General features: G+C 52.0%; 1 protein-coding gene across 1 annotated transcript; it reads left to right on the forward strand.

The window, feature by feature from the left end:
• Positions 1-8,894: 8,894 nt before the first annotated feature.
• LOC34619702 lies at positions 8,895-12,579 on the forward strand. Its single transcript, XM_026335256.1, has 10 exons — positions 8,895-9,460; positions 9,541-9,788; positions 10,579-10,706; positions 10,852-10,977; positions 11,117-11,193; positions 11,243-11,302; positions 11,370-11,484; positions 11,566-12,007; positions 12,162-12,315; positions 12,489-12,579. The coding sequence occupies exons 1-10, from the start codon at positions 8,895-8,897 to the stop codon at positions 12,577-12,579; spliced, it is 2,007 nt and encodes a 668-aa protein (XP_026191041.1).
• The last annotated feature ends 463 nt before the right edge of the window (positions 12,580-13,042 follow it).

The following is a 13,042-nucleotide window of genomic DNA, read 5'->3' on the forward strand; positions in this document are numbered from 1 at the left end:
TCCTCCCACTCGCATAAAACTATGCAGTGCCTCGTGATCTGTTTTCCTAGTTTTATATGCTGACAGACGGCTCCACAGCGTATTTATTAGCACTTGTTCAGGACACTTGAGAGGCACTAAGGGCCCTATAGCATACGATGGCAACAGGCTCTACATGCAGTTGTGTGTCACCCTGCACTGGTGCCCACTCCTGCAGCAGGCAACAATGGGAAAAGGCAAAAAGACAGCGAACAGCACACAGCACAGTCTTACGAGTAGGAAGAACGAATAATCAAACGACTGCGATTCGTGCATTATGCTTGCACAGCCTTGTTGCGCACAGCATTCTTGGTACCACTCAAGAAGTACAGCAAAAACTGTTTTCTGATTTGAAATTCGAATCTAGTGTGTGCACACATAGAACATATAGCCTGCCTTGCAAAAAATTATTGTTCACACTAGCTCGTTCTCCTCTCAATCTCTATACCTTTGCCCAATTTTTTTGTTTCCCACATACCGGTGCTACCTAAGCTTGGCTAACTCAAAAAGGGAACGCTTCCCTCTATGGCCTCAGTAAGAAAAGCTTTTCGCTAGCTCCATAGGAAGGTTTAAGGGGGAAAGCATAATGATCCCAGTCCGGAAAGGTAACCCCCGCACCCCGCTATCCTTGCGCCCAGTGTACAGGGTGCCGCCATAGGAGCCGAGAGGAAGGCAAGAATGTACACTGCCGCACCATTTGAGCACTTTGAGCACTCAAAGCCATGTTCAGTTGGGTACTGGCTCTTAGGCGCACAGTTTTCAGTCTACCTCCTTGAAGGAAATCCTGCTGTGCAACAAAGAGAACATACACCCCTGCAAAACAAAGAGTCAATACTGATGCAATCCTTTGTAAAACTCAACTGGTGAAGCGACAAAAGTCAAATTGGATCTGTTGGCCAGCCACACAAAGGCTGGTATGTGAATCAATTAAAAGTCACTTGAATGCTTCGATCCCCCTTTATGAAACAATGTCTGTACCCAGGTCCCCTACACTTGAACTGAACACTTTCTACTACACTTGTGTTATTCAGCTTAGTATCAGTGAAGAATTGACCAGCTGGCTTCTCTGTTCATTTATTTACTTTTCTTGTCGAGTATAGCGTGAGCTCTTTTAAGGAAACGCAATGCGTTGTGTCCATAGGCGCTAGATGCAATGTGCAGCTAGCTGTAAATGCTCCAAAGGCTTACAGGATGCAGCTTACCTCACCCTAGCGGCCTCGTTCCCCTTATTAGGAATATTTAAGGGTCGCGGCGAGGGAACGCAAAAGTCATTTGAAGGAAAACTCCATCAACTCCAGACTCAGAACGAACTTCAAACGAAGTTGTTGCTTTCCTGAATAGACTTACAGAGCGCGCTACAGTTGGTATCACCTCATGATTCCGTGCAGCTATTTCTGCCCATCGACTGGCTATGCATACAGTGGAATGTCAGCTTTCCTTACAACATTCTTCTGAATCTAGTCAAACCAAATAGTCGTTCAGTAAGGTGACGTTCATTGTGGGGAAAAAACCTCTGGCGACGGAAGTTCACATTGCCAGAGGTTGGGGGCCAAAGGCCGGTTTGCAAGCTGGTGTGATTGCGATAGCTTCATACCTGGTAGAAAGCCTTGACCTCTCAGCCAACAAAATGAAATTGGCTTCGTCAAGGAGGTGATGCCGTTTGGAAAAGTAGACGAAGTTTTCGAAGATTTCCTCAGCCGGTTGGTGATGTACCAAGGTGTTTTACCCTGCGTTGAGGAGAAGCGAATGGCATGCACGGCATGGTTAGTGTAGGGAAAAGCGTGTAAAGGACAGTTTCATGTATGTAGAATGAGTCGTATTCCTGCAGATACCATTGCAGTTCAGTCCTCCATACAGGCCCTGACCCATCAGTTCATGCGAGATCTGCTCAACAGCAAGCTTTGGGAGAATTGAGAACGCTAAAGGACAAAAATTCACCAGTAGATATACAGAGTTCAAAGCGTAGACAAACGACTTCATCGTTAGTGACGTGTCAGTTCTTGACGAAGTGTTACATCAGGGAATCGCAGCGACTCAGCGATCAAACAGCCAACCTTTGCAGCTTCTGCAAATGATATATAGCTAAAGTTTTAGGCACACACCACCTCAGCTCCTGGGCCTTTGGCTAGCAAGGTGCTTTAACGCTCAGATGGAGCTGAAAAGAAAGTCGGAGGAAACTGGTGTTCTTCAGCAGCCCCCGATAGCCCCCCACCAACCGACCTGTGTCTGTTGTAAGATATTGGGTTGTAAATTCCGGAGGTTCAAGCGCAGGGAAAAAGCCACAAACTCCTGAACAACGGTACTGGGCCTTGCGGAAGCAGGCTGGCTGGCCAGCAAAGGAGCCAAACCAAGGAAACGACAAACCCCTCGACACATCTTGCGCGCCAGTGAAAGGACCACAGCGCATCGAGCTGCAGTTGGAGACGCACCACGGGCCGATACTGCGCAGATGCAAACTAGCTTTAATGGTCAATAATCTCTAGAGTTACTTGACACTCCTATTGGGTGGATCTGTTATGCGAGGAGACTGCGCAGAAGCGCTATCTGGTTTTCCCTCTTAGGTACAGTCCGTAATTCCCACGTTTGCTGATGGGCAACAGAACGCAGGGATTAGCAAGGCTACGGATGTTAAATGCTACCTTCAATCAAAAGTTGGATCTATCAACACGTTTCGTGACTTCTCTATAGGATTCCTGCCCCATGACGTAATCATTCAAGGGTTTTGTCATAAAAGGTGTAAGGGTCTTGCCATAAAAGGTGCGCACGGGCCACAGCTGCGCGCTGGAAAAGTTAGTGTGTTGGGAAGCGCTAGAGAGAAGCAAGTCCTGATTTTCTAAAAACACAGTTATATATCTATGGTGAGCAGGTAGATTCGGTACCTCAACAACGCAATGCAGGGTCCTCGTGAGGGCTGCTGTACAGCGCAGTACGAGAAGACGGTTCTGAGCACGCATCCCGTGTTATCGGCTATGCAGCTGGCCTTTGTTGGGATGTTGACTCAACACATATCCAAAAAACAGCAAGAATACACAAAATTTATGAAAGAGTTTGCAATTATGATAAAAAGCGACGAGCTGCCAGCAGGCAGGCTATCTGCTGGTTATCAACCACATCGTATTGAGCTAATCCCCGGGTGAACCTCAAGCAATGTGTGGCGGTATCGGGACCCCACAGCATAAAGTAAAGATTATGCAACAGACACAACATTTTTTGAAAGGAGATAAAGCGAAAAAAATAATCGGCACCTTTAAGAATACTGCGGTGTTTGTGGCAACAAAGGACGTCAGATTTTAGAGAGTGTCAAGGAGCAGTGCATGGCTGTCTATATAAGTAACGCCTTATCCTACTGCCTAAAACTTGAAGAGTACCTATAGCACCTGCGACACGGCTCTTAGCTGTTGTCAGGAAAGCGGTGGTGTCTGAAGGCACGCAAGTGTTGAGTTTCTATGAAGATTGTAGCATGTTGGGATTCCGGTTTTTGGCAACAAGAATTGGGCCAGAACCGCCAGCTTGGGCTCTGCCATTGTGCACTTCCAAGGAGATAAGGAAGTTGTCTAAGCTTGCATGATGCCACTGAGATTTTGCTCTTGAGTTTGATCGGATGGCTTGGCTGCTTTAGTTGTCTCCTTCAGAAAGCGCCGTCTTTGAAGTGGACAGCGGATTTTGTTATCGTGGTAAAGATGCTCATAGGCAACCTTCAAACTCCTCCAATACTCCCACTGGTTGACTAGGAGCACCATTTTCCTCACAACCAACGCTAGTGGCGTATTGATCGGTGATCTTCTCTCTCAAGAGGCTACGGGCTATTCCACGTGCCCCAAACGATGGCTTGTTATTCTCATTGCCTAATCAACACCAAGCAGCGGTATCTACTGCGGGAAAGACAATTCTTTAAGGTCTAGTGGAAAGTGCAAAAGTGCCGACACTAGTTACTGAGCTGTCATTTTACTGTCCGGACCGATCACCAGCTTTTACTGCCCCTTGCGAAGAGTTCTTAGAAGTTTAATCATACTAGAGTTGTTCGTAGGCTTTGGTGTCCCTTCCACTTGAAGTAACGTATGTACAGCGCATTACGAAGTAGTGTCCGACGTGCTCACGCAAGGTCCCGTCGCTTCACTATTGCGCAGCGCAACCGCTCTTATCTGTGATGATCCATAGTTCAAATCGAAGCTGCTTGGGCCGTTTGCTTTGACACCCATGGATTCGTCACGCTTGCCAAGGCTAAGAACTGCACAGGGGTGAAGCACTACCCGTGGCATTGCTATGGAGTGCTATTTTGCAACAAGCACCTCGTCATCCTCTATCGGGCCGTGGGTGGGTGCGATTCTCATTGTAACTGGAAGGCTTTCACAGTCACTGTATAAGGCTAGAATGCATCTTGCGGGAGAGGAATACGCAATGCCATACTCAAAGTGTAAGCGGCTGAGACCGTGAAATGTTTTGGACCTACTTGAATGTGAATTTCGTTGCTGGAGTCCTTAAGTCAAAGATTAGGATAACATATGCATCCATGTAGGGCTAGTCAGCAAATGTGTACACCTTATCCCTTGCTCAAGCATTCTCAAGGCCTAAGAAGTTGCTCAATTATTCGCCTTCGATTAAGAATAGCAATCTAAAGCTTGCTACTGCCTTCTGCTGGGCCTTCTTGATTCGCCTACTGAATGACCTTAATGTGACCACTACAAACCACCGTGGGGCAGACGGAGAGACCGAGCGCACCAACCACTTTTGTTTGCATTACTTGTCAGTGCATGTTGGCAACGATCCAATTCCCTGGTCTTGGTTTCTTCATTGAAATGAATGGGTTCATGATGGAGCACCACTTTCATCTGCCCGCTGTCCACCCACATCCCTGGTGTATACGGGGGAGCTTCCCTCCAATCAATTCCTCAAGCTGATGGTCCTGAGTCAGCGGTCACCCTTAACAGCAGGTGATTTTAGAGAACGACTAACGTATGTACGAAAATATAGGCGTAAAACTAAGTAGAAATATGCAAAAATTATGAGTGGCGGCCGCCTGTGAGTTCCGAGCGAGGAATTTTAGTATTGGTGGATCAGCAGGCTTTATGAGGTGCACTGGACGGTGCACCAGACGGTGACCACGAAAAGAAGTTTGCGGCTAGATGGCTAGGATCAAATGCTATGCTCTGACAGCTAGATGCGCTGCAGTAGTTCATCCTTGGTACCTAGTTCGCTGCTGGTTAATGCGTGTACCTTTCACCTTCTCTACTTCTCTGTATAGATGCCCACATCGCCTTTTTCAAGCGCACTGCTTTTGTTTTTCTGCTTGCTTGGGAAATGACAGTAGAGCAGGAGCTTCTCCGGTGTCCTGCATGCATTTGATGCAGACCCACAGGGATGGAACATGAGGGCGTGGTATTTCAAAAGGGGGAAGGTAAAGAGATAGCTGGGCAGGGCACTCCTCCGCATTTTTCGCTCCACATACCAAAACCCAAGAATCAGTAAAGACCAATGCATTTAGCTTGATTTTCCGCAGATCTTATTTATTGCCGAGCAGCTTCAGCTCAACAGAATAGGAAGCAATGGTATGTGCGTGAGATGCTATGTACAACTAGCTGTGTATGCTCGGACTGCACAGAGGGTGCAGTTACGCGTACCCTAGCTGTCTCTCTTTCCTGGTATCGGGAACTCTGAGGAGGGCAGGCAGAGAAGGCCATAGGTGTCTTTTTGGAAGCAATGAGTAGATCACAGTAAGTTTGTAGTAAGCCTGGAGTTGAGTGGCTTCCTACGGCGACCTTTATAAAAACGACACGTTCCCTCCCCCCTCATGTCGGGAACTGTGTGGGACGCGGGCAAGGGAAAGAAGGCATTTTTCTGAGAGCACTCAAGAGCGTTCTATGAAGTTTGTATTAAGTGCGCAGCTAAGTGTCTACCTTCTTAGACCTGATACGGGAAGTTACGGGTTCACTTGTATGGAATAACGATGAGCTCGGGCACTGATGGCACATTTCGGCCCTTTGATTTCCTACTTGTTGCATGGGATAGTTGGTTCCATACTATAGCAGCTTCTGTTGCGTGTTGCCCCTGCTGTTGATCCGACTGTGTGCGATTGCTTAGTGTGCACACAGCGTCGAGTTGCACGCACCCCCGTGTGCCTAAAGCCCTTAGGCCAGAACCCGATGGGCTCCAGGCACTGGGAAAGAAAGGAACTTTGGGAAAGCGCATAGTCATCCCGTTTAAGATCGTTTAAGGCTTGGGGTGTCAGGGCTTGCTCTCTTGGCGGCCCTTCGGGCAGATCTTCGGGGTGTGCGGTAGGGGTCCTGGAACGTGTAGACTGCATGAGGCCAATTTTTCGGCAATTTGTCGCCTGCATTTCCCCCCACAAATCCCGAGTTTAGTGCTTGTTTTCAGCCCAGAAGTAGGTGCAGAGGCCGCAAAAGGCTTCCACCCGGCGCTCCTGTGGCTTTAAGGTGGGCACCAGTGACATACGCCCCAGCACATGAGGAAGCACCAGTGACACACGACTATGTGCAATGCATAATCAAACTTGTCAAGCGCATTTTGGGAAGCGGTGGAAGCCACTGGGGTCCTGAAAACCCCGGAAGAGCATCGCATGATGTGCCGGCTTCAAAGGGCTTTAGTCTTTTTCTCGCCACCAAGCCGTGAGGGAGCAGTCATACGGCAGCCTTCCGTGTGTGTTTTAAGCCGCTATGCGAGCTTTCGCGGTCTTTGGCTTCAAGGGTGGGTCTTTGATGCGTTGGGCGATACTGGCATTTTGCAGGGGGAAGGCTTGCCTGAATTCCTCACAAGATGGTTTCGACCATGAATTTGCGTTCATATGCGCACCAAGTTACATTCGACGGAAAGTTTGTTGGTTTTTGTACACCGCAAACGGCGCAGAAGCTGAGACTCGCACGCTACATCGTAATAGGGGGCGTCGGCGGCGCCTGTGGGGAACTGCACGATTCGAATGGCCTTCATCCCCGGCCCCCCCTCCCCCCTGAACCTCCACAAAAACTGCTTCTCTCGACTCCTTCAAGAAATTCACTGCGTGCATAAGGGAGCAAGGTGCTCGTGATACAGCGGCGAGCGCTCGGGCATGCTGTGCCTCGACTGTCCACGTCCCTCCGCTCCGAGCTGGCTACGCCTGTCTCATGACTTTGCAGCGCCAACCCCGATTGCGGTCTGCCTCACTCTTCCATTCTTTGCATAACGGCCTTCTGAGGCTTGCAGTATACGTCTGGCAATGCAGAAAACGAAAAAGGCCAACAGCGCAGCTACGGGGGTGTAGGAGGGGCTGCTTCCGAGCGAACGTACAACTTGACGGAAGCTCTGCCCTGTGCTTTCCGCTGGCGCTCCTGATACAGAACACTTGCCACCACCACTGATAGCGACTAGGACTTAAGGACTCTACTAGCGGCATTTCGAAGCCGGCTAGGGAGCCCGTTCGTCCCTTTTTAGCCTGTTTGACCTCAGTGTTGACGCAGTGTAGTCGCACGTTGTTGGCGGCGTTCGTGGAAGGCCGTCCCCGAAACTATGCGGAAGGCGCGATGACTCGCGTGTGGGGAGTTCTAAGTCTCGCAAGCTGTCTGCTGGGAGCTTCTGCGTCTCGAATCCAACCAGGAGTGAGCCGGATCTGCCTCTCCAAGGCCATGTCTGTGTACAGCCTAGCTGCCCTAGGCTTTTCTCGGCAGCAGCCGGCAGAGAAGCAGTCACTCACAGACCCTGTAAACCTCAGTTTCCTGCTATTTTCCGTGCTGCATAACTATGTACTGTGTCTCTCAGGACCCCCCAGTTCCACCGCCTCTGACGCCGCTACCCCAACGTCTGGTACGTTCTCTCGTTAAAGGCCCTGCCTGCACCCAATCTTCTCCGTTCTGCGAGAGTGGGTATGTGTAAATGTGTGTAAGTGAATGTGAGTGTGTGTATGTATGTATGTGTGAATGTGTGTGTGTGAGTGTGTGTGAGTGTGATTGTGTGTGTGTGTGATTGTGTGTGTGTATGTATGTGTGAATGTGTGTGTGTGAATGTGTGTGTGTGTAAGTGAATGTGTGTGTGTGTGATTGTGTGTGTGTGTGTAAGTGAATGTGAGTGTGTGTGTATGTATGTATGTGTGTGTATGTATGTGTGTGCGTGTGTAAGTGAATGTGAGTGCGTGTGTAAGTGAATGTGTGTGTGTGAGTGTGCGCGTGTGTAAGTGAATGTGAGTGCGTGTGAGTGTAAGTGAATGTGTGTGGGTAAATGTGTGTGAGTGAATGTGTGTATGCAAGTGTATATGCACGTGTATATGTATACGTATGTGTGTATGTATGTGGAAGCACCTGCACATCTCCACATCTCGTGAGCGTGAGAACGTTTGCTGCCTCCTGCAGCCCCTGCAAAGTCTGAGCGGTCGCACACGCGCAGAAGCAGCGGGAACTGTTTCAAGACTCTTGCAGACGCCATGGAGCGTCACGGATCTTCCAAGATCACCCAAAGCGCGGGAGTCTTCTCCGCCTCTTGTGGTGGTGTTAACGAGACCTTTTGAGCGCATGACTGCGCGACGGCTTTTGAGATGTTTCTGCGAGGGGGCCTCTTCGAGTGACTCCAGGCAGGCACGGGAGCTCGACTTGGAAGAGACAGATTCAGAGTTTCTCAGCAAAAGAGGCGAGACACCGCTGGCCCTTAGCGGCTCGCAGAAAGCGTCCTCTGCCTTAGGTAGGTTCCGTTGTTAGTGGGAGTCTTGAGGTTTTTTTGGAGCAGAGGAGGGGAAAGGCGGGGGGGATTAGCGCGCGCTAATTTCCCTCTCTTCCCCTTCCTCCCCTCCCCTCTCCCTGCAAGCTGCCTGCCTCAACGGCAGAACGCCAGGGCAGGGAGTTCGTGGTTACAGCGAACCCCGCTGCACAAAGTACAGTTGCATTTCCCTCTGAAGGACGATGCTGACGTCGGCAGCCAATGTTGTTTGCGTGCCAACTGGCGGATATTTGTTAAGAAATGTGGGGTGCGTTCTTTTGACTTTAGCCGTAGGATTGGAGAGGCTTCGCTCCGGCGCCGTCCTGCTGACTCTCGAGCTGCCGAGCATTCTCGAGGGGGCTAATATGCTTCCACAGCGTCACTCGGAGGGGAGTGACGGTGCGGCAAAAGGTTCAAAAGTGCTTTTAAGGCCTTCACGAGGCTCCCTGCATCGCGCCAGGCAACCTGTGCCTTTTTTTTCTAAAAGCTCCGGTGTGCCGTCTGCCTCTGAGGGAGCACCCGATGCGCCAACGCACTCTTCAAAAGACAACGACGGTGGTGCAAGCATCTTCTCCTTAGAAGCTTCTCTGCTGCATCGCCTTGCCGCGCCGCTGGTGGAAGCAGCCGACGTTCTGGTGATGCCCCTGCTGCACCCCCGCTGCTTTGCAGCGCAGCCTAGTCAGGACGCTTGGCGGGCAGACTCGCTCGGAGAGATGCTGTGGCTTGGCGACGGCGACGGCGAAATGAATAGTGACGCATGCTCCGAACGGCGTGCCAGCAGTGGGGAGCGATCTCCAGAGGAAGCGCAAGCGGCGGCGGCAGTTTCCCCCGGACCCTCGTCCCCTGCAGCGCTGCGATTCCACCTCTCAGAAGAGGTCGCGCTGCTCTTGCGAGCGATGAAGGAAAGGCTGCAGGCACACGCAAGTGCCAGTCCGCAGGCGGGTGCCAGGCCAAAAGGAGAGCCGAAAGCGTCGCCCATCGAGAGCGCGAAGGGGGAGGGAGAGAGCGGGGGATTCTCCCAACTGCCGCGCTTGCCACGCATTGTTGTACTGCTGGGGGTGAGCGGCTTAGAGCTTTTAAGCACGCGGCCGGTAGAGGCCATAGGCTTTGTTTCTAGTTCTCTGCGGCGTTTGTGCACACACATGCCGCGCATAGAACGCTGCAACTGCCGAACACGGCTGTCGGCTCACGCTGCGGAGGCTTGAAGGGCCTCTCACGTCGGGAGCAAGGGGGGAGGAAGAGGGGGGAAGGCGGGGGGAGAGAGAGGGGCACCGAATCTGCTGACGCTCGAATTGTGGCAAGGCGAGGCTTTCGCGCTGCTGCAGGAGAAGATCTCGCCAGCACTCCAGGAAGCGGTCAGAACCGAAGTTGCTAGCGCCCTCGGCATAGATGGAGGTGCGTAGAAGCACACAAGCAGTCTTTCGTGTCTCAGCCGAATCCGGCCTTTGAAAAGGGGCTCTGCAGCGACGCGTTGAACGGCCCCGCAGAGAAGAAACCGATGATTTTCGTGACCCCTAACGAGCCATTTGACTTCTCCAGGAGCTCGCATCTGCTGTTTCACTGCAGGGGCCGTTGAAGTTATTGCGGTACGGCTGCCGGGAGAAGAAGCGGAGGCTCAGGCAGCGCTTGACCGCGTGATCCAAGCTGTTCGGCCTCGCAACCGTTCTGCCTTGCAAATCGCAGGTGGGCTACCCAAGCGGCGCTCTGAAGCGTGCTTTGAACAGGCTTTTCCCTTCTTATTTCGGATTCTTTTGTTGGCCTGTCGACGCCCGCAGTATGCTGCTTCGCTCGCTTGTTACCACTGCACAATGTGCATCCATGCTGAGGGTGCCTGATATGCCGCAAGGCGTAGATTTTTTGACATGTGGGATCGCGTTACGCGCGCAGACGCGCTGGCGGACTTTCTGATTGGAACGCCCCCTACGGGGCCTCCAAGCTCAATTGAATTCACGACGCATGCACTGGCCACTAATGCTTGCGCAGCGGCCTTCAGAAAATGCCTGATGGATGCAAAGGTCGGCATTGTTTCGCACGGCGCCAGTCACGCAGCCCCCGCCATCCGACATGGGAGCCAGAAAAAGCTCCCGCGTAGGAGACGCTTTGACAGATGCTGATTTAGCAGAGATACGAGCCTGCAGCCTTTTCCGTGTCGGTTTTCAGAAGCGGCTTTCTGGGTTTCAGGAGCTGCATGGGAAAGAGGGTGTTTCGCACTCTTTTGGCGCGATGATGCAAAAGGTCTTGGCCGAGGCGTTAGCGACCTACGACCACCAGACTCGGCCGTATCAGGTGTGGAGGGGCCTTCAGGGGCCCCTTCTTCCCCCTCCCCTTGTCCGTTGCCGCAGTGGCATAGTTGCAGCACCAGCTCTGCGCAAAGCCTGCTTAGAGGGAAAGGTGGTTCTATGCCAGGGCGCTGTGATCCGTGCAGCTCTCGTCGGAACGCAGTGTGTTGCGGGACGAGCTGCGGCGATCTGTGGAAAGGGCACTTCGCCTTGCTTATTTGAAGTAGGTGGTGCTTATGAGCAGTCCACCGGAGGCCGAGGGTCAGAAACAGCGATGATAGCGGGGAGGGAGGGAAGGGGGTGTCTTGCGGCAGTGCCGAGATTAACGGACAGTGTACGCTAGACGCTCTCCGAAGGACGTCACACGTGTGTGCTGCGCTACCTCTCTGTATGATCCAGGGAAGCCGTATCCATAGAGAACGATGCCAGATCGAGGCTTCGAGCCCAGCTGGTGGCTGCGCTGCAAAAGGATGCAGAACGCTTTGAATCCTTGGCCCCCGGCATATTGCGGAAGGTTCGTCCGTAGCAGTGCCTTTAAGGCGGGACTGAAGCTCGCAGTATTTTTTGTTGAGCTCTACGAACGGTATTCTTCAAGACGCACACAACAGCCCTGGCGCGCCATGTAGACCAGGCTATTTCCCGTGCTGCTCTCGCACATGCACGTTGTGGCGGTCTGTTTCGTGTGCAGGCCCTAGAGGCGGCCGACAAGCGCCTGATGTGCTTGCTGCCTCCCGCGGCTGTTGGCATGACGCGAATTCGCAATCAGCAGGACACTCCGAGCCAAACAATGTTTACCGACACGCTGGAGCATCATTCAGACCGGGAGAAGGCGTTACAGGCAGCCGCCTCGGCTTCCCGGGATGCTTGGCTGTGCCGCAGGTTTTGCGTCTCCCTGCTCGAAATACACTTGGTGCTTCTTCAAAAGCTAGCGAAGAACTTTTCGACCATGGCCGTGGAGATGTCGCAATCGCCGCTTGCCGCCTTGCTCAGACGACAACATGTATGTGCCGTATTGGGATACGCGACGGCTACCTGCCGCACAAGGGGTGGGGGGAGGGGGAGCCGGGAGGAAGCGAAGAAGGAGGGTCTTTCTTCCTTTGACGAATTTTCCTCCTCGCTGCGGGCAGCTGGCCGCCACACTCATTAGATAGGCCTCTCCTCGCGAATCAAAGACATGTACCTTCGAACTAGGAAGCATTTGTAAAAGTGCGCTTCTTGTCAGCTTTGTTATCTGCTACGCTCGCCCACAGAGTCGTCCGTGGTTGGGTGTTTCTCTTCGGCCGGCCCTCTCCATTGCGAGCCTCCTTCGCATGCGCGGAAAAGGCAACCTACAGGGCTATTCGCGGTACAACGCAGGTCCCGTGCAATTGCTTTTCGGGTAGGCTTGGGTTGCTGTATCAACGCTTGCGCTGTCTTTCACACTTCAGATTCTTTAGCAAAAGTGTACGCGTATACGAGCCTCTGGATCGGTCCCTAATATTCATTGTCGAGTTGCTCGTATGCGTGTGCGGGCTTCAGCTTCACAAACGATGGCGAAGGGCTGGCAAGCGGCCGCCCCTTTGCTTTCCGCCTGCAACCCAAAATTCATTTTGACGTGGAGGTAGACTGAATGAGGCCGACATATCCCGGTAGAGTGTGACTGGGGCAGCTGCGAAGAGGAGGCAATGCGTTGTGTTTGTCAGAAGATAGCACACATGCATGCAGCACAACCTACGAAATGGGGATAAACGTTTCCTCCAAAGGTATAGAGCAAACAGGGATTGGGGTGGTTATCGTGGCACTGATACACACAGTGAACTAATGAAGCCAAAGGAGCAAGCTCCTTAGCGATCCATAGTTTAGGCCTTCCGGCCAGTAGCATGCGATGGTCTCTTGTCTTTTTTGGCGGACCCAAACATGCAAACCTGCTTGTTTTCGATTGTGTACCCTGGATCTGTAATTGCCAGTAAAACCTCCTTTATATTGGGCTTCTTTCAAGCTGTATCTGGCAGCAGTTATCGTCAGATAGGCATTTCTCCCAGGAGGTAAAAGCTAAGAGAGGCCTAGCAGCAGCGCTAGACGCAGCGCTGCAC

This window comes from Cyclospora cayetanensis, unplaced genomic scaffold (genome assembly GCF_002999335.1).
Source record: "Cyclospora cayetanensis isolate NF1_C8 unplaced genomic scaffold, CcayRef3 CcayRef3_contig_63, whole genome shotgun sequence".
Classification (NCBI taxonomy): domain Eukaryota; phylum Apicomplexa; class Conoidasida; order Eucoccidiorida; family Eimeriidae; genus Cyclospora; species Cyclospora cayetanensis.